At 31.3% G+C, this 23,208-nt stretch overlaps 1 protein-coding gene across 1 annotated transcript in view; it reads left to right on the forward strand.

Annotated features, from left to right (window-relative positions):
- Nucleotides 1-23,060, forward strand: part of LOC143055342 (protein smoothened-like) — a 32,129-nt gene extending 9,069 nt beyond the window's left edge. The window contains exons 3-12 of the mRNA XM_076228468.1: nucleotides 2,962-3,174; nucleotides 7,818-7,990; nucleotides 8,844-9,063; nucleotides 10,086-10,209; nucleotides 12,594-12,686; nucleotides 13,036-13,144; nucleotides 13,823-14,011; nucleotides 14,808-14,944; nucleotides 16,210-16,347; nucleotides 16,993-23,060. Coding sequence (XP_076084583.1) covers nucleotides 2,962-3,174; nucleotides 7,818-7,990; nucleotides 8,844-9,063; nucleotides 10,086-10,209; nucleotides 12,594-12,686; nucleotides 13,036-13,144; nucleotides 13,823-14,011; nucleotides 14,808-14,944; nucleotides 16,210-16,347; nucleotides 16,993-18,083 — 2,487 coding nt within the window. The 3' untranslated portion in view covers nucleotides 18,084-23,060. The remainder of the gene's footprint in view (nucleotides 1-2,961; nucleotides 3,175-7,817; nucleotides 7,991-8,843; nucleotides 9,064-10,085; nucleotides 10,210-12,593; nucleotides 12,687-13,035; nucleotides 13,145-13,822; nucleotides 14,012-14,807; nucleotides 14,945-16,209; nucleotides 16,348-16,992) is intronic.
- Nucleotides 23,061-23,208: the final 148 nt, after the last annotated feature.

Consider the following 23,208-nt stretch of genomic DNA (forward strand, 5'->3'; position numbering starts at 1 on the left):
ATTTGTCATACATCACCATTCGCAATATTCGCATTAATAAAAACCTCGCAATGATTTCTGAATTTACAGTTTGCAAAATGATATGTGTTAATGTATATATATGCAGAAATCTAAGTTTTTAAGATTTTATCATGCATATCATGATTTAGCCAAAGAGTGCTATATATTTTATGATGAATTTATAAGTTACATGTTGTAATATTCATGATATTAGTAAAAGTTATTACATAAAACAATAACTTAATAAATGAGTTACATTTTTTGTACTGAACATAAAACATTAACACAACACCTTATAAATGTGTCCTTAATAGCATATTTTTGTGATGGATAAATAAAATATTAATATTCAGAATTATTCAAAAATTTTAAATTGATTTATGAAACACTAACTTAAAATCTGTGTATTATAGTTTTATTTAAACATTGTTAAATGAGAAATCAATACGAAAATAGTTTTCCTTCCTATTATAAAATGTCTAATCCTTCACAATTTCAGGTGCTATATAATCCGTCACAATTTCAGTAGCTAAGAACTTTTCTAAACACACCTGTGAAACCTATCCTATCTTTATACTAAACATTTATTTCATAAATCATGTGGTTATAATTTTGCCATCAGCTGATACATTGTATAACAATTACTGTACGCTGGAATATTAAGAATAGGAAGTATGAGAAAGAACAAAATCACACATGGTTTAAATTAATACTGAGTAACTTTTGATGTAATTCATGCTTAGTGTTTTGATTATAAACATTATGGTTTAAAGGTGAAGAAAATTCTTCAACACACAAAGAAAAACCGAAATGTCCTAATAAAGTATTATGTTTTCAAGTGCATTTTAAAATGTCTTTTTCCAAAGATTTAAATGCCAGTTAGGAAGATGACTCATATTTTTACAATGGTGTGTTTGGTTCAGTGCTTCATATACACATTATAGTTACTAACATGGCTATTTTTAAACACAATAATACCAATATTTTGTGGTCTTAAAAGACATTTAAATTTATGATATTTATAGGTAAATTATTATTTTTGAAATTTACCTGTAAATATAGATTCAGATTGAAAAGAGATTGATGGAAATTGAATTTTTATAACACTCACAGTCACAACAGAAACCAAATTTGCATAGATAAAATTCTCTTTTTAAAGGTCTATTATTTAGCAATATTAATGAGCAATTCTTTAAAGTCTCTTATAAAGTTTATATTACAACTTTTTAGATTAAAATTTAGACCGTTGTTTTTACTTGAGGACTACATGAGGGTCTGGATGGAGTATACTTAATAGAGAATAAGGGTCATAAAGAACAGAGCCCAAATGAAACATTGTAATAATGATACAGAAAAATAGGCAGAAAAAAAAAGAATTGATAAAAATAGCACCAAAAAATTAGGAATAGAGAATAAGCAGGTTGCTTTATTATAAAGAATAGCAAATTCAAGATTAAACTATGTGTTGTTCAGAACGTCTTGACCTTCATGACTTGGTACAATATAAAAATAAGATGATGTGGTATTATTGCCAAAGAGGAAACTCTCAACTAGCCATATATATGGAGAACAACTGATGTAGAAGTCATGCAAGCACACATTGTATGAAATAAATCAATATAGAATAGGGAGATGTGGTATGATTGCCAAGGAGAAAATTCTCTACCAGAGGTCAAATGTTGTATAATTAATACAAGCACACATTATATGGGATAAATCAATATAAAAATATGAAGATGTGGTATGATTGCCAAGGAGAAAATTCTCTACCAGAGACTGAATGATGTATAATTAATACAAGCACACATTATCATGATTATATGGGATAAATCAATATAAAAATATGAAGATGTGGTATGATTGCAAAGGAGAAAATTCTCTACCAGAGACTGAATGATGTATAATTAATACAAGCACACATTGTATGAAATAAATCCATCAATATAAAAGTAAGAAGGTGTGTTATGATTGCCAATGAAACAACTCTTCACCAGAGACCAAATAATGTAAATGTAGAAGCACACATCGTATGGGACAAATCCATCAATATAAAAATAAAAAGGTGTGTTATGATTGCCAATGAAACAACTCTCCACCAGAGACCATGCAAATGATGTAGAAGCAATACAAGCACACATTAACTAGGGTCAAATCATCAAGATTTTATTTTTATTTGCCATAATTTATAATTCAGACTTACTATTTTATTTTTATTTGCCATAATTTATAATTCAGACTTACTATTTTATTTTTATTTGCCATAATTTATAATTCAGACTTACTATTTTATTTTCATTTGCCATAATTTATAATTCAGACTTACTATTTTATTTGCCATAATTTATAATTCAGACTTACTATTTTATTTTTATTTATTTGCCATAATTTATAATTCAGACTTACTATTTTATTTTTATTTGCCATAATTTATAATTCAGACTTACTATTTTATTTTTATTTGCCATAATTTATAATTCAGACTTACTATTTTATTTGCCATAATTTATAATTCAGACTTACTATTTTATTTTTATTTGTCATAATTTATAATTCAGACTTACTATTTTATTTGCCATAATTTATAATTCAGACTTACTATTTTATTTTTATTTGCCATAATTTATAATTCAGACTTACTATTTTATTTTTATTTGCCATAATTTATAATTCAGACTTACTATTTTATTTGCCATAATTTATAATTCAGACTTACTATTTTATTTGCCATAATTTATAATTCAGACTTACTATTTTTTTTTTTTGCCATAATTTATAATTCAGACTTACTATTTTATTTTTATTTGCCATAATTTATAATTCAGACTTACTTTTTTATTTTTATTTGCCATAATTTATAATTCAGACTTACTATTTTATTTTTATTTGCCATACTTTATAATTCAGACTTACTATTTTATTCCATAATTTATAATTCAGACTTACTATTTTATTCCATTTCAGTCACAAGCATATGATTCCTTAGATTTCAACACAGAAGGATCCTGTATATCTCCTTTGGTCAGGACAGAGGACCCAGAGAGCTGGTATGATTACGCTGAGGGATGTGGTGTCCAGTGTCAAAATCCATTATACACAGACTCAGAACACGACCAAGTTCATGCTATCATTGCTGTGTTTGGTTCTATATGTTTAGTCTGTACACTGTTTACTGTGGTAGGTTTATAATGTTTATAGGAAATATATATCCGTTATTTACAAATTAATTGTCAGGTTGAGACAAATGAAGGAGCGATTTTAAAGAATTATATCCGTTATGTCATTGTTGTTACAAATTAACTATTGATTTAAGAGAGTTATCTCCCTTATGTCATGGTTGACACATATGAACCATTGATTTTGAAGACTTATGTCCCTTACGTCATTGTTGACACAAATAAACTATTAATTTAAAAGAGTTATCTCCCTTATGTCATGGTTGACACATGAACCATTAATTTTGAAGACTTATGTCCCTTACGTCATTGTTGACACAAATAAATAAAGGCAACAGTAGTATACCGCTGTTCAAAACTCATAAATCCATGGACAAAAAACAAAATCGGGATAACAAACTAAAACCGAGGGAAACGCATTAAATATAAGAGGAGAACAACGACATAACACTAAAATGTAACACATATAGACAAAATCCCACGAGAATAACAAATATAACATATATATATAACATCAAAACCAAATACATGAATTTGGGATAGACAAGTACCGTGACACGTCTTATCGCAATGTGAATTTACACTCAAAAATAAGAGAAAACAAACGACACAACGTTATAATGTAATACACACAGAAACGAACTATAATATAACAATGACCATATTCCTGACTTGGTACAGGGCATTTTTAAAGGAAAAAATGGTGGGTTGAACCTGGTTTTGTGGCATGCCAAACCTCGCACTTTTATGGCCATATGAAATATAACATCAAAATGACAACACAGGACTACAATATAAATAAATTGGAGAACACAATTGACAAAGAATCACACGAACAACAGCCAACAAAAGGCAACAAGTTTAAAATTTTAATACGCCAGAAGTGTATTTTGTCCACACAAGACCTATGTGTGACGCACAGATACAAAAGTTTGAAAGCCGAAACGAGTACAAAGTTGAACAGCATCGAGGACCAAAAGATCAAAAAGGTTGTGCCAAAAACGGCAAGGGTTTTCCGTTAAGTTACCAGAAAATCCCTATAATTTAGAGTAATTTATACTTTTGCAAACAGTAAATTTAATAAAATGAATATTCAAAAGATGTACATGATAAAGCTGAAGTATTAACTAATTACAGGAAACAACTGAAATACATTTACATAACCAGACATTTGAAACACAAAAGTAGACACATCCGAATACGTTTAAACCTCTACGCCAAGTGACGTCCTATTTGAAACTGAAAAATGACGAAAAAATGACGTCATTAGAATTAGTAAAACAGAGCATCAAAAAATGAAAAATGACGAAAAAATGACGTCATTAGAATTAGGATTAATTTAAGATTATATATTTGAACTAAATACTGATATTGCATTTAATAACAAAGCACATTTTAATTCTTATTAATATAAAACTGAGGTAGCAATTAACTATATTATAAAACTATGTCAGGTTTGTTATGAATCTAACTTCAAACGTAAAATATCGTACTGATTACTTTGAACGAAATCAAATCTGATAAATGAAGGCGGTGATTAATTTTCTTTACCATAACACAGAAATATAATAGAAAAGACGTCAACACATTTGACAAAATCCGATGAGAATTACAAATATAACATTAAACATTTAAACTAAATACATGAATTTGGGATGTATAAGTACCGTACCACGTCTTATAGTAATGTGAGTTCACACTCGGCAAAACAGTCACAATCGGGAATAAGTCACGTTTGGTAATTAAAAGATTAGACGACATTATGACAAAACACAATCTACCATGTGGTAAAAATGTCCTTAGCTAGTTTGGTCAACGAAACATCGTATGGATCCACCAAATCGTGATGGTGTCCATAAAATTTACGGAGTGTCAATTTTAATCTGTCCTCCTCATAACTTTGTTGGAGCAGTTTCTGCGTAAGGAGCACACTCCTGTATATGAAGTCCGTATAGTGTGAACAAGCACGTGAATAACGTATCAATTGTGATATGTAAACACCATACGAAGGGGCAGAGGGTATGTTACTGCTAAGAAATGGGAAATTGATAATTGGGAAGTTGAAATCGTCCCGTTTATCATAGATTTTCGTGTGAAGTCGTCCATCTACGTCAATATTGAGGAAAAGATCAAGGTATGAAGCAGTCCTTCTAGTATCAGTGGTATCCTTAATTTCAAGTTCACTTGGATATATGAGATGTAAGTATTGGCTGAAATATGGGTTATTCAATGATAGAACATCATCAATATATCGGAAAGTAAAATTAAAGAATTTCGCAAGGTGCTTTTTCTTTTTGTCTTTTAGAAGGTTCTGAATGAATTCTGCTTCATACGAGTACAAAAACAAATCAGCCAGCAGGGGTGCACAATTAGTACCCATTGGAATACCGACTGTCTGTTGAAATATAAATCCTCCAAACTCAACAAATATATTGTCGATCAAAAAGTCCAGCATTTTGATAATATCATCTTCTGTATATTTTCTGGGAGATTCAGTGTGATTTTTCACAAAATATGAATTATTGTAACCCAAAACAAGAAATTTGTATCTACTATTAATTTTAAAGAGTTATCTCCCTTTTGTCTTAGTTTACACAAATGAACCAATGATTTTGAAGAGTTATGTCCCTTACGTCATTATTGACACAAAAAGTAAAATCACAAAAATACTGAACTTAGAGGAAGATCAATTGGGAAAGTCCATAATCACATGGCAAAATCAAATAACAAAACGCATCAAAAACGAATGGACAAAAACTGTCATATTCCTGACTTGGTACAGGCATTTTCAAATGTAGAAAATGGTGGATTAAACCTGGTTCTATAGCGCTAAATTAGCTATTGATTTTAAAGAGTTATCTCCCTTATGTCATGGGTGAGACAAATGAACCAGTGATTTTAAAGAATTATACATGTCCCTTACATCATGGTTGAGACAAAATAACCAGTGATTTTAAAGAATTATTTCCCTTGAGACAATTGAACATGTGGTTTTAAAGAATTATGTCCCTTACATCATTGTTGAGACAAATAAACCAGTTGTTTTAAAGAGTTATCTCCACATCGCAAATTTTCAAAATTATAGAACCATTGTAAAAATTCTGAATTTTAAGTTGTATTTGTGTACAAAATGCTTTAGAATCATATATATTATATCTTTACCATGCACACAGGATAATAAAAGCAGGTATGTACTTCCCATTCCCTATCTTGTTTCTATCACTTTGTAAACTTGAACATTTTCAGACCCTTTTACGACTACATTTTAATCGTTATTCAAATAAAAAAAGCATGAACAGAATATTTCTGAAGGTAAAGGATATAATAACTATATTGTAGTTTAAAATAAACTTTTGAGAAGACAGCAATAAAAGCACCTTAAGTTTTCTTTGCGTGTTTGTAATCAAAAACTTTTAAGGCCAAAAATTTAACTTTAATTTATACCTCTGTACTGAGACTCTTTAGTAATTTTTGTAACAAAACCTTAATCACAAATCGTTTAGCGAGGACCGGTTGCTTTGGTTTTAAACATTTGTTAAATGTAAAATACAAGTGATGAGACATTTTACTGGAAAGATCTGTTCATTTTTTCCCTGAATACAATATAGTTTTTATTTCTAACTATTACTTTGATTCTCACTTTGTTATTGATGTTTTGTGCACAATTCCATGGCAATACTTTTTAATTGACCTTTTGCACATTTTCTGGTGTATTTAATATTCAGAAAGTGAAGACAACAGTTTCTATGAAATAACTAATAACGATATAAGTAGATGTGGTATGAACGCTAATGAGACAACTCTCCATCCAAGTCACAATGTGTAAAAGTAAACCATTATAGGTCAAAGTGCGGTCTTTATCACAGAACATTTCAGCCAATGTTTAAAATTCTATTGGTTGTTACTGAAGACAAGATGGAGGTGAAGTTATATTTTGACTAATTTTATTTTTGTTGTTGACAGGACTAATGCAGGTCTTTGATATATTTGAACAGGCACTTAAAGCTTATGTTGTTTCAATGCAGTTACTTGCATACTTGTGAACAACAGAAATCCACTATGGCTTTTCAAATTTAAATATGTTATTATTGACAAAATGGATTTTAATATAAAAAAAGAATATGGGGTATGATTGCCAATGAGACAACTCTCCATAAGAGACCATTAATCATGATAATGGAATAAGTAGACAACTCTCTCACAAGCAAAAAAACCCTAACTGTAAAAATATAAGGGCATACACAACAGGCACGGGACACATTCTACTAAATCCACACAGCACGAGTAACAAACCCCGCAGTAAAGTTTAATATATATGTTTATAACCTTTACTGATTAGGAGTTAAGGTCCTGGATGTATTGGAAAATAGGCACAGAATGTAGCAGGTCCAACAAGCCTGAAAGGTCCTTCAAAATACAGAAAATTCTGAAACAATACAGGGGTTAAGAAATATTGTTACAGCTCACTAGCACTTGAGGTTTAAATACTTCAATAGTCCCAAGTGTCAGGCTTGTGGATTTCTTTACCACTGCAATATTTACTGGTTTTTTTTAACAGAGAAAGAACAAGGCTGAAATACAACTAGAAACATGCAATAAAATAATAACATAATTACTATAGTGACATTTCTGTATATATTTCAGTTAACTTTTTTGATTGATTGGAAAAATTCTAAGAAGTATCCAGCTCTGATCCTATTCTTCATCAACATATGTTTCTTCCTGTCCAGTATTGGTTGGATGGCCCAGTTCTCTGGTGGGGCTAGAACTGACATCGTCTGTAAGAGTGATGGCACCATTCGTGAAGGTGGACCACTGTAAGTTAGTCTTTATCAATTTGCTCATTGTTGAAGGCTGTATTATTTCTCATAATTTTAAGCTTCTGTTATTTTGTCTCTTGTGGAGAGTTGTCTCCTTGGCAATCATACCACATTTTCTTGTTTTATATTTACAAAGTTATCTTTCAACTCTACAATCATAAAAATAGATATTGAAGATTGAACCAGAGAAATGTGTAAAAAATAAAGAAAATAGAACAATGGAATACAAAAATAAAAAAAAATGAAAAAAAAACTATTTTAAACACAATGTTAAAGAATATATTATACAGAAATGAAATCACCCATCCAGAATTTTATTTGTTATTAATGATGCACTAAAGTCAGTTATACTTTGTTCCATTTCTTTTGGTTAGCAGGGTACAACATTATCTTTATGATATATATAGAAATAAATGTAGGATAAATATCTATATTACTGAGATCCTAACTTGAACACATTCACCACCAAAAGACATCTAGATGTCAACATACATGTACAATGTTCAATAATATTCAAAGGCAAGATTTAAATTTTCCTAAGTGTGAGTCTGGACTATCAATTTAATAATTCTTTTATTTATTTCCATACTACTATAATTTGTTTTATTTAAAGACAGAAAAGGCTGGATAGTGTCCCTTTGTTTCACCTATCAACAACTTATTCTTCATTTTCAGGACCATAGAACCTGTCTTATGTCCTTTGTATTACCTAGTTACCAACTTTTCCTCATTTTCAGAACAAGAGGAACTGCATTATGCCCCTTTGTTTCCCTTTAACCATTGTTTTAGGAGCAACTGCATTATGCCCCTTTGATTTCCGTTTAACTAACATTTTCTTCTTCCTTTACAGGACAGGAGAAACAGCATCCTGTACATTTGTTTTTATACTAGTCTACTATTTCTTCATGGCTGGTGCTGTTTGGTTTGTCATGTTGGCCTATGCCTGGCATCTGACATTCAAAGCTCTGGGTACTCCACGTGATGATCTCTCCAATAAAACGTCCTACTTCCATCTTGCCAGCTGGAGCATACCCCTAGTTTTAACTATTGTTAGTTTAGCTGTCTCTGAGGTAAGGCCAAGCCTAATCTATTTTTAGGTGATGATTTTTTGTCGAGCCTGCGACAAAAAGAAAGCTCAACATAGAAATAAGGATCCGACAGCAGCGGCAGCGTTAGCTAACTTCTTAAAAGCTTTATATTTTAGAAGGTGGAAGACCTGGATGCTTCATACTTTGTATATGAATGCCTCATGTTACGAACTTTCCGTCAGTCACATGTCCAATGTCCTTGACCTCATTTTCATTGTTCAGTAACTACTTGAAAAAAAAGTTAAAGATTTGTTGTAATGTTAAATTCTCTCTTATTATTAGTAATAGGATAACTATATTTGGTATGTGCATACCTTGCAAGGTCCTCATGCCCATTATATAAAAAGACAGTTTTCACTTGACCTCAACCTTTTTATAAAATAAATGACACCTTATTAGATTTATTACCCTCAAATCTTTTGAGCATTTCTTGTAATAATAGTTAAATAGATAGAATGAAACTATCTGCAAAAATAATCAGGAAATAACTTCCACCAAAAGATCAATATGACTGAAAACGTTATTAACTTCTTAAAGGAGTTACTGCCCTTTAATTATATTTTTGACACATTAAAATGTGTTTGCCTTCTGTCTTTGAAACTGTAAATGATAGACATAACCTATTAGGAATGCTTTTTAGAATGTTTTTCATAAATGCTGATATAAATGATACGACAAGTGCTTAACAAAACAACGTACACAGAATGAGCATTTATGACATCATATGATGAATTGTATATAAAGTAGTATGTACATGCTTCGTTTAGCATTCATAAAAGATTGAGCAGCATTTTGATTGTCTTCGTACATAAATTGTTAGCACATGATTTGGTCAGTAGACAGTAGTATAATGGAAAAAGTTTGTACTATGAACCTTAGAGGGGAAATTCAAGAAATTTGACTGGGCAAGGAGTTGTAAATATATTCTCTCACTTATCCATTGTCACTTAATGATGAAAACTAATAATTTCTGTTCCTATATTTCAATGTCTTATTTTCTCCAGATTGATGGTGATTCTGTCAGTGGTATTTGTATGATTGGTTATCAGAATAAAGGATACAGAGCTGGTTTCCTGTTAGTTCCTATTATACTGGTTCTCATATCAGGCATGATATTTCTTGTAAAAGGTAAGATTTTATTTGACCTTCTTTAGATATATGTAATACTATGGATAGGTAGGGGACCAGTTTGAATTCATTGTGGAATAAAGGTCTAAAGATAGAAATGGACTAGTCTATTCCTTATTTAAGGTAATTTCAAACTGGAATGAAGAGAAAATAATGTTATAATAATAAAAATAATGTGTGTTCATTATCATTAATGGGTTACTTACTTTCAGGAACTTGTGGTTATTTGTGAACTGCAAATTAATGTGTTCTAAAAAATAAAAATGTCCCATGGGCTCATGAACAAAATTAATCAAAACCAGAAACTGTGGATTCATTTATTTTTCGTGGATTGAGGAAATTTTCCATTTTTAACCAGGATTTTTATGACAAAAATGTCGGTTATTGATTTGGCGGGCAGTCGGGTGGGTGGTCGGGCGGGCAGCAGCCAAATGTTGTCTGAGCATTTATTCATGAACCGTTCAACCGAAGCTTTTAAAATTTGAATATATTGTTACTGACAACAAAATGGAGATCAAGTTCAATAATGACAATTTTGATTTTTACGTTTCTGGAGTTATGGTTCTTGAAAGATTGAAAAATGGTGTTTTCAGTCCTGTCCAATAGTGTCCCTGCATTAACTCATGAACCGTTTAACAGAAACTTTTAAAATTTTAACTAACAACAAAACAGAGGTCAAGTTCAATAACGACTTTTACGGTTTTGAAGTTATGGTTCTTGAAACATTGAAAAATGGTGTTGCCAGTCCTGTCCGTGCATTTACTCATGAACCGTTCAACCAAAGCTTTTAAAATTTTAATATGTTGTTACTTATGACAAAATGGAGGTCAAATTCAATAATGACGATTTTGACTTGTACCATTCAGGAGTTATGGTTCTTGAAAGATTGAAAAATGGTGTTTTCAGTTGTGTCCGTGTATTTACTCACGAACTGATCAACCAAAGCTTTTAAAATTCAAATATGTTGTTACTGATGACAAAATTGAGGTCAAGTTCAATAATGGCGATTTTCACTTTTTCTGTTCAGGAGTTATGGTTCTTGAAAGATTGAAAAATTATGTTACCAGTCATGTTGATGCATTTACTTATGAACCATTCAACCAAAGCTTTTCAAATTTTAATATGTTGTTACTGATGACAAAATTGAGGTCAAGTCTGATATTGAATATTTTCACTTTCCCCGTTCATCAGTTATGGTTCTTGTGATATCGAAAAATGCCAGTACACAAATAAATATGAATAAATCTGGTTTGCTGTTGCTCTGACAGCCTCTTGTTGTGGATATGTTGATTCGTTGTTTTGCTTTAGGCAGTATATCTTTCTATGAAACATTTGTTATTCATTGACCATTTAAATTGGTGGTTTCCCTGTTCCAACTGATCCACGAAAATTGGAATCCAACAAAAAATCAATGAATCCACAGTCTCAATACAAATTTAGACTTTTCTCACTTCACTAAAATTGGTACCCTTTAATATGAACACATCTGCAGTATAAGAAGTGTTGTTTATTTGCTTTTATAAAGAAGTAGATGAGTGCATTCTATATATATGTTTGTATAAAATGATTGGTTCTTTCAAGGAGACCTCAGTAGAAGTATTGTTTATTATACCCACGCAACAAGTTGCAGAGGGTAGAATGTTTTTGGTCCGTCCGTCCGTCCGTCAGTCTGTCCTTCCGTCAGTCCTGTTTCTTGTCATCGCAACTCCTCTCAAACCACACAACAGAATTTCATGAAACCTTTTCAGATAATAAGGACATTCTATGTAGTTGTGCATATTGACAGGAAATTAAAATTCAATATTTTTTCTAGAAGTTATGCCCCTTTGAAATTATTTACTTTAATGAACTACTACAACAGTTTGTCATCGCAACTCCTCTCAAACCACATAACAGAATTTCATGAAACCTTTTAAGATAATAAGGACATACTATGTAGTTGTGCATATCGACAGGAAATTATGATTCAATTTTTTTTCTAGGAGTTATGCACCTTTGAACTTATTTGCTTTAAGGTACTACTTCAACAGTTTGTCATCTCAACTCCTCTGAAACCATACAACAGAATTTCATGAAATTTTGTAGATAATAAGGACATACTACGTAGCTGTGCATATCAACAGGAAATTGACTATAAGAGTTACGCCGCTTTGAACTTATTTGCTTCAATGTATTTCTGCAACAGTTTATCATCTCAACTTCTCCGAAACCACACAACAGAATTTCATGAAATTTTGTAGATAATAAGGACATACTATGTAGATGTGCATATTTACAGGAAATTATGATTCATTTTTTTTCTTACACTTATTTAATTTCTCCAATGACAATGTGGGGACATGGCGTATGTGAGCGCGCTCACTAAGGTTCTTTAATTATTTCAGCATTTAAGACATTATGGGCACTGAAGGTAGATACACCAGATTTTATCAGTGACAAAGCCAAGGCCAAAATCAAGGAGACTATATACAGATTAGGTAAGTAAATATGTAGAAGTAATGCATGTAAATATCACCAGAATATGTATCAGTGTGATAGAGTGTCTGTACATGTGTCACATGTCTGGCAGGATCTTCTAATTCTTCTGGAGCACCTGTGTTCACCCTCTGGTTTGTAATCTTATTATCATGTCTGGGTAGTTTGATATGAGCTCCGGTGGACATATGAATGATTCTCTAAGAAAAATGTTGCTGTATATATGTTTTAATGGTATTAGTATTATATATATGACAAATTTAAACATCCCTTTACATACTATATTCCTATTATTCGAAATAAAGTTATTTAAAGACTTTATGTAATTTTAATTTGAATTTTTATTTGCAGCCATCTTTACAGCATTAGCCTGTGTGTTTGTGGTTATAACATTCAGTGTACATCTATATACCTTTACAAATGAAACTGAATGGGAAAAGCATTTAAAAGACTATATATTGTAAGTATAGTACTCTATAATACCTAAATGGCAATCTTTATTTTAGAGAGAGACAAAATGCAGCCAATACACATCTGAATTTCGGTATATCTGCCAGTGATATTGTCAAATCTATTTCGGTATATCTGCCAGTGATATTGTCAAATCTATTTCGGTATATCTGCCAGTGATATTGTCAAATCTATTTAACTGTAATGCATAACATGCATACACTGCATATATATAAATATTGGTATGTCATTTAGGACAATCTCTTTTATGTTGAAAATGTATAAAACATTTACAAAACAGAGAGTACTCTGTGATAAGTAATCTATTACTCTCCTGGTTATGAGTGAAGTGGCATGGAGGTATATATTGAAAGGAGACTGAAATTCTACTATTGACAATAAGTTTAGTTCATTATGATTATATACCTATTGATGCTGTGGATTCATTTATTTTAGTGGGTATCAATTTTCCTGGATTGAGGAAAACTTGCATTTTCATGGAGATTTAATTTCGTTATTTTGCCTATTTCTACATACAAAGCCCATACAAATTTTGAAATATGTTGATTATTTGAATTCTTGGTTCAAGTGTACCAATGAAACCCATGGTAATATGTATCCAACGAAAAATAATGAATCTACAGTATGAGTTGTCAGTGCTAAAAGAAAGACATTGTTTTTGTTTCAGTTGCCAAGCAAATGTTACCGTGACAACCAGTGTATACAATACATCTAATAGAGTATGTTCCCTAGGAGACAGACCCAGTGTGGCTGCTGTTAATTTCCACATCCTGGCATTTTTTGGTGCTGGTATATTGATGAGCAGTTGGTCGTGGACCAAAGCTTCTCTGTTGTCATGGGAACGGTTTGTCAGGAAGTAAGTTTCAAATTAAAAAGAATGATTTAGGAGAGTTTACACCAAAGTGTTACTGATCATTGCTGATTACCATCTTGTTTTCATGGATACTTTATTTCACATTTAGCGCTTTCTAACCTGAATCACTGTATGCAAATATGAAAACTTGGGATTTTTTTCTTATTACACATCAAGTTAATTTGAAAATCACAAAATTAAATTATTTATATTCACGTTATATTTTTCTACCAGTGAAAGTCATGAATCGCTCAGGAAAATTATTTGGTTTACAGTATAAACTTTTATTTTGTATGTGAAACATTATTTCAACTAAATTGAAAGGACATGGAGAAGTTCTGCAAGAATTTTAGGTTAAAAAAAAAAAAATCATGAAAGGATCTAATACCTAAATATATTGCAATTGTTCTATTATCATAATTCCAAGAAAATATAAGACAGCTTACACTTCTGCATCAAAGGTATTGCTTGATTGTGTTGATATTTAGTGATATCAGGTAAAGATATGAAAATATAGCAGGCTCGTAGCTAGGAATTTCCAAAGGGGGTCGATACAATCATACTCAACTTCAACAGTTACAATTTAAACAGATTGTTGACTTTAACAGTGCTTATTTGTTTTCAAGCGGGGTTCTTACAACCCCTCAAACCCCCTAGCAACGGGATTTTAAACGGAGCATTTAAATGAATAACAAATTAATACATTAACTGGTGAAGTATTATGAAAATACTGTTGTGAGTTGCCTGGCAGTAAGTGCTATTATATGACCTGACTTTATATTTGACTTTTATTTTTCAGAATTTTCAACAGACCTTCCAGCAAGCCAGTAAAATTAAAGAAACACAAGATGATAGCAAGGGCTTTTGAAAGGAGAAAGGACATTAACAATGGCCGACTGTCTATAAGTTTTGGGAGTACACATGATGATCCTTTAGGTAAGGGTTTACTTTTGAGAGGAGAAAGGACATTAACAATGGCTGACTGTCTATAAGTTTTGGGAGTACACATGATGATCCATTGGGTAAGGCTTGACTTTTGATAGGATGACAGACATTAACAATGGCTGACTGTCTATAAGTTTTGGGAGTACACATGATGATCCATTGGGTAAGGCTTGACTTTTGATAGGATGACGGACATTAACAATGGCTGACTGTCTATAAGTTTTGGGAGTACACATGATGATCCATTGGGTAAGGCTTGACTTTTGATAGGATGACAGACATTAACAATGGCTGACTGTCTATAAGTTTTGGGAGTACACATGATGATCCATTGGGTAAGGCTTGACTTTTGATAGGATGACGGACATTAACAATGGCTGATTGTCTATAAGTTTTGGGAGTACACATGATGATCCATTGGGTAAGGGTTAAGGGTGGAGTGATTTCTATTTATAGGGTCAAAATTATCTTGGCTTTTGTTGGTATAAGAATTTATTAAAATATTTAAAACAAAATTTTTGATTTGTGGAAGTAATTATGCATGAAGAAATTGTAGAAATCTTGTTTCCAAGAATGCACAAATTTCTGTCAGTCCATAAAAATTGGTACTAATAGAAATACTGTGGATTAATTTATTTTAGTGGATTACTTAAAACTTGCATATTCCTGGATATTTGATTTTGTGGTTTAGACAATCTCTGTTATATAAAGCCTATCGAACAATATGATATTCGTTGAACATTTGAATTCATGGTTCACCTGTACCCATGAAACCCACGAAAATTGGTATCCAACGAATAATAATGAATCCCCAGTATATGAACCCACGTTATTCTAATCAAATAAGTTTTAGAGCTAATTTCCAATTATTGTAGATTAGGACTTTGGTGGGCTTGCTTGCCATGTTTGTATTCAAGTTTGCTCAAGCATTGTACTTAAGATTGACATCTGCAAACAATATAAAATAGGTGGATTTAAACCTGTATACATTATACATAAATTGTATTGGAGGTTCGGAACAACCAAGTGTACATATAAACATTACAAGACAATGCTAGTAAGGTTTAACTCTGCCCGATTTGTATTGTTTGCAGATGGCAATCTTATTTACAATGCTTGAGCAAACGCTTATGCATTTGTTCAAACAAAGCAAGTAATCCAACCAAAGTCTTAATCTACAAGAATTATGAAATTAGCTCTAATGCATTTTTACTAACTGTATCATGTGTTTAACTTTGTATTTGATATTTTTGTAGGTATGAAGTTTGACTTGAACAGTGTAAGCTCACATGAGATGTCGTCAACATTTGCTAATGCCATGCCTAAGTTAGTGAGGAGGAGAGGAGGCATGTTTGCACCAACAGCAGGAACTAATCGTAGATATTCAGACTCAGGTAAGTTAGTTAGGAGGAGGGGAGGAATGTTAGCGCCAACAGCAGGAACTAATCGTAGATATTCAGACTCGGGTAAGGCCTTCTTGTTCATCACAGACAGATAAAACAATACAAGTTTTATAAAAAACACAACAGAATGTTATTTTTCATCATCCTACACAAATTGGTGTTCCTATGATATTGTCATTGTAATAAGATATAATTCTTGAAACTAGAAAAAAAAAAATAACAAAATATATAAAAGATTATACAAATCTGACATACAATGTTTTATTGGCTTTGCATTCTTAGCAAAACAAATGTTTCATGCTGCCATGTAAATAACTTTAACTGGTTAAATTAGGAGTTACTATACCAAATATAACAGGTAGCACTGGAATCTAGTTCCTAATGATTTTACTAACTATAATAAGAAGTTGTGGTATGATTGCCAATGAGACATCTCTTCAAAGTAGACTAAATGACACAAAAATTAACAGCTATAGATCACTGTACAGCCTTCAACCATGACCAAAGCCCATACCACATAGTCATAGATAACTGTAAGTTTAATACTGCAATATAAAATATAAGAAAAATAATATTGACTTATTGTAGATGTTGGGTCTATTGCCTCTAATATATGATAATATTGACTTATTGTAGATGTTGGGTCTATTGCCTCTAAGATGGCCTCTAGACGTCAGTCCTTAGATTCCCAATTGAGTGAAGCACAAGGACAGTTCCAATACAGTGATGATGAGGATGCTGATCAGGAGTACGTAGATCTACCGAACATGATCGGGGGTGGCGTAGGTGGGGCTGGAGTCGGTGATGGCCGGGGTAAGAGGAGGAGAAAGAGGAAGAAGAAACGTAAAAGTCACAAAAATAGAGTTCTTCCTGTTTTAAATCCTGTTACTAGGGAAATGGCTGCAGCAGCTTATGGTGGGAGGAGACGTGGAAAGAGGAGGAGTAGTAAAAGTTCCCTTGGGAGTCGTGCTTCTGCTCAAGGTGTTGATATAAACCTTGAGAGAAACAGCATTGAGGCTATGTCCATAGCCTCTTATTCTCACCAAGAGAGCTGTGACAACGCAACCATGCCTATGCCGCCAAAAAGTCTCACCACAAACTTTGCTATTTTTACCGCTAGCGCTTATGCTGGAGAATTAAAAACAAAGATTAATGATGATAGTGATAATAATTCAGTCCGACATAACGGCAGCATGAGAAACAATAGAAGTAGCAGACGAACTAGGAATAATAGTGGATCTGTGCAAGCAGGCGGGAGAAAGAGAGTCCACAGTAATAGCAATAACTCTAGGCAGGGCAGTGCTGGCATGAACTCTAGGCAAGGTAGTGCTAACATGAATTCTAGACAGGGTAGTGCTGGCATGAATTCTAGGCAAGGCAGTGCTTCTAGCATGCAGCATAGAAACCCTGCCATTGATATGCGTTCTATAAATTCAAGACATGCGAGTGCTTCTAGTTTCAGCCAAAGAGCTGTATCATTAGAAATGACCAGAAATCAACGTCAAGGCAGCGCATCAAGTTCTCGTCATATGAACAACACATTTGAAATGAATGATTCAAGGACAAATAGAAAAGCAAATTCTGCAAGTAGTCGTTCAAGCAGAGGGACCCGCCAGTCATCTGCTACATCAAATAGATCCATTTTGTCAGCTAACAGACAACTGCCAGGGGAAACAACTGTGGTTCAGATAGATGAAGATTACATTTCTCAAGGGTCATTAGATTAAATGTTAAGTCAACACTCATTGTCTCTATGGAAACCAGATGCCCTCTGTCTACGATACTAGGGGCATTTTTTTTCTTCAAAATGTGTGTTTTCTTGTGTCATCCTGTATCAGGTTAAAGATTGCCTAATACAATGTATATATTTTAAAGCTAAAAATGTTAGGCAGATTCAAAATTGTCAAATAAATGAGTACTTTCTAAACTTACCATTTTAATAAGTAAAAAAATAACCTTACATGCAATGTTTCCGTACATGTACTTCAAATGTACTTTGAGGGCCAGCTGGCTGAGGACCACCTCCGGGTGTGGGATTTTCTCGCTATGTTGAAGACCCATTGGTGGCAATCAGCTTTTGTCTGCTCTTTGGTCGGGTTTTTGTTGCTTTGAAATATTCCCCATTTTCATTCTCTGTTTTATTGCTTTATATAAAAAACCAGTATGGTTCATACATCTAAATTTTTTTTTTTCATCCTCAACAAGCTTCATTTGTATGCATAGGAGTCCTAGTTTTCAGTAGATAATTGTTTTTATAATTATCTTGTTAAGATTGCATTTTACCTACATGATTTTTTTTTAAATCTGTCATATGATATTAAGTGAAAAAAATGTTAAGCATAATTGGTGTAAGAATCTCATTTATTTTTATCCTACCTTTAAAAGGGGCATTTTGTTTTCAGACTGCATTAATTTTAATGCAGGCATTACACATTATAGTTTAGCTGTAATATTGTTAGGTATTTTTATTGATTGTAAATTAAAGTGCTGTATGATAAAGTGCTAATATTTTTCATGTGTTAGAACATTTGTTTTATTTTTAATTGTTAGTCTTTTATAAGATATTTTATCGTTGTGAAAAGTACAAAACATGTTTCATTCATGTTTAATAGGTTGATATTGTTACTTTTTACAAGTTTGATATTTTGTGGTTTATAAAATGAGATTTTTTTTGTATTTCTTAACTCATTAAAGGGGTTACATCTTTGATGAAATCATGTCTGTTTGAAGCTGTAGAGAATTATTCAATATTTTTTTTAGATATAATGCATGTAAAACTGTTGCTTGAAATAATGCATTGATGGCCTTTGGTTGATCAATTATTTAGCCAATCAATGAAGAGAATTTCATTTACGATCAATTATTTAGCCAATCAATGAAGAGAATTTCATTTACGATCAATTATTTAGCCAATCAATGAAGAGAATTTCATATCTGATCAATTATTTAGCCAATCAATTAAGAGAATTTCATCATATCAATAATATTAGTTGTGTACCTACATTATGGTAAAGTGCTACCTCAAAATGTTTTTATTTTTATGTTTACAATCTGTATTTCTCAATTACAGAGCGAATTTTTAAGCAATAATAAATGCATAATATGCAATGAGATTTGAGCTTTCTAAAAGCATTATGAAATTATATGCATATCAAGATTTTACTTGTATTAAATATTTTACTTCAATTTTGTTCATTATTTGTGCCATTTATTTTACATATGGTGCTGAGATTTTACTGTATGTGTTAATCTGTAAATAGATATTCTCCATCAACATACTATTTCATTGTCTTTATATGTTAGATTTGTATCGTATGGTTTACTGTATGTGTAAATCTGTAAATAGATATTCTCCATCAACACACTATTTCATTGTCTTTATATGTTAGATTTATATCATATGAAAGAAAAAAATCGAATTTATTGATTATTATTTAATTTTAATTTTCTATGTCTTAATGTTATTTTTTACCCAATTTCTGTCATTAAAGTCATCTTTTCTTCTAATTGTTACCTATAGATGACTAAGTTTGTATACTGGTACTATATACACCTATCTCAGGATGTTTCTTTCCAATGATAAAGACATTGCAAACATTTGAATTACAAACAGCTGATGTTTCTCAATTTACAGTATACATTTTCTGGAAGATAATGTCCATCAAATACACTAATTCATTTTATGTTAAGTTTTGTATCCTATGGGTTGTACTTTTTTTTTTTAGAATTTGAGGATAATATTTTTTTTTTTTTAATTGTTCATGTCTTAATTTGATTTTTTACCTGTTTGCTGTTTTTAGAGTCTTCTCTCTATTCTTTGAGTGTCTATATTTGTGTAAGGCAGTATAATGTAAATTGTGAAACAATGGTGTGCATTTATAATTCTCCCTCATTTCAGGATGGATCCAGCCATTTTTGAAAGGGGAGTTCCAAACCCAGGATAAAAAGTGGGTTCCAACCATATGTCCCCATTGAAGAGCATTTTGACCCCCTGGATACATAATTTACATTAGTTATATATTTTATTGGTTGTAATTTTTGAAGATCTTCAGGATTATTATTTTATTTTAAATTCATGTAAAAGTGCTAATTATAACCCATTCTCTATTATTAAAGTCTTCTCTTTTCTTCTGAGTAACCTCATTTATTTGTCTATATACTGTATATATTTTCAAATTCTTGATCAGACATATGCATAAAAATATATTTTACATTAGTATTGTATTTGTTGTAGTTTTTGCAAGAACTTATTGTACAGAAAAAGTGCATTGGTAGGAAGCTGTATTTATATAATATACTTCATGCTTTGTCATTAATATTATTACTTTGTGTTAACTTGTTTTACATATGATAAATGTTAGTTGTAGTAGTGTGTCTTTTTTCCTCCGTCTAAATGTATTTGGTCACATATCATTTTAATTATATGGTTGATTTGTTATTATAAGTTCAGATACAAGTAATTGCACTTTTGCTGTCCATCGGATTGTCTTTTCTGAATTTTATACTGATAGGTACAATATCTCTCTGTGTCAACAGTTTATTTTTCTGTCAGTTCTGAGTTGAGGTTTGAGTTATAATTATCCTTTGGTATGGTGCTTCTACAGTTAGTTTTCAATTGACTTAGTTTGAAGAGTTAATTGCTTTTTCCACTTTAGACAACAACAAAATTTCTGGAGAAATTTTACTTGCTTTAAGACTTAACAATCTATTCAGAATCTTTTATCCAACATGCTTGTACTTTTAGTTACACAGTGTGCAATTGTCCTGGGCGCATTGCATTTGCGCCAATTTTTGAAAATTACAATCTTTCATTTGCGCCACAAGGTTATATTTCATTTGCGCCAAAAAATAAAAACTTCATTTAGGCCATTTTACAAGCAATAATGGAAGCGTTAAATATTCATTGCTCTAAAAGGTTTTTCTCTACAGTATTTCTCTGGATAATGGGACGAGTTCAATGCCACATTAGGTGTCTAGATGGAAATTTTCAATTTAGACATAAAACAGGAGAATTAAGTTAGTAATATTTGATGACCACACTTTTAGTTTATTATCAGATCCTACGTTCTGAAAAATGGGGACCAAGTCGTTTATTGGTACCCCAAATAAATAAAACCTTGCAAAGCCAGTATAGAAACTGAAATGGACTGCAGTTCATGAAAAAACGGACTATCTTTTTTTATCAATATGTATGCACTTGAGAGGAGGAATGATCCAGAGATGAATACATCAGGATCGTCGCTTACAAGTTTGGTGCCAGGGTAGACGTATAACTTTACAATAGTGTATCATGTTTAGAATAACTCCAGTGTCAACTGTTTTCTTTCATGTTTAATATTAGGTGTTATGATCACGTTTATTTATAACAGAACTGTGTTTCATTAAAGTTTTAACATTACTTGTGTGGTTTAATGTCGACGGATTTCTAAATAATATATTTTATTTTGCAAACAAAATCTTTTATTATCAAGTCTTTTTTATAATATATGTTTTAAACTATTCACCTGTATTTACCTTTAATATTGGCGCAATTGAAAGGTTTTATTTTGGCGCAAATGAAATATTGTTTGTGGCGCAAATGAAAGATTTTTTTGGCGGAAATGAAATGCTAATTGGCGCAAAAGCAAAGCACCGATTGTCCTAATACGAGAATTTATTGACCCAATAAATTCAGTATTTAAGACAATTGAACACTGTGTAACAAATTTATCCTGATTTTGTTATATTGCATATTATTATATTCAAATTCAATATTAGGACAATATCAACCAAATTATTTTAGATATTTAATCTAAAACTGTGAAAAATTAAAAATATTGGGAATACTAAGCAACTCAAATTGATTCTTTTTTTATTAGGTCAATGATATAATGGTTATAATTCCAATTGATGTGATAAATAAGGGAGATAATTTCAATTGATGTGATAAATAAGGGAGATAATTTCAATTGATGTGATAAATAAGGGAGATAATTTCAATTGACGTAATAAAAAATTGTACTAAAATTTATTAGGACATTATCAGCCAATCAAATTACTCTAAATCAAGATAAAATGTTTTAATTTGATTAGTCAAATGAGAAAATAAACCATTTTGCTTTAAATCAAGACAACCAGGGAAAATAACTCTGAATTTGTTCATTGATAGCTAAGTCTATATCAGGAGACAATAGTTAACTAGTGTAAATTCAGAAAATCGTTGTGTGTATTGATTAACAAGGGACAGAAAATGCTGCATATAACAATGCTTTTAAATTTAAAATGTGATTTTGCAACTAATATCAATTCAAGAAACTATTGGGTGCATTTATTATGGTGATTTTTCACAAATGGACCAAATTGCGAGTTTAACTAATGTGATTTAAAAAAATCTACATATAGATTTATGTTTCAGTTATCAAAATGCCAGTTCTTATTATTGCAAAACTCGCCCAGTCACATTATTAGCATGAATAAAAACTTAGCAATAATTTCTGAATTTACCAAATTGCAATTATAAGGAATAATGTTACTTTTTATGAATTTACAGTATAAAATGATAACCACTGTCCAAATCTTTATGTTTCATTGCTATTATTGAAAACTATGGTTGTATAATTTTAGTTTATACTTTTATGTAGTTTATTTTTGTAAGCATGATATATATAGATTTAAAAATGAAACTATGCAAAAACAGATTTAAAATAAAATAAAATTTGAATAAACCTTCTTTAGTTTTTATATTCCAATAGTATTATCTGGAAATAGTCAACTATTTTGTGCTAAAAAGTTATTTATTGTGTAATGAAATGGAAATCAAGTGTTTGTATGTTTGAAAATACATATATGTATATTGTTGAAGGCCACATGGTT

The sequence above is a fragment of the Mytilus galloprovincialis genome, chromosome 12, assembly GCF_965363235.1.
Source record: "Mytilus galloprovincialis chromosome 12, xbMytGall1.hap1.1, whole genome shotgun sequence".
Lineage (NCBI taxonomy): Eukaryota > Metazoa > Mollusca > Bivalvia > Mytilida > Mytilidae > Mytilus > Mytilus galloprovincialis.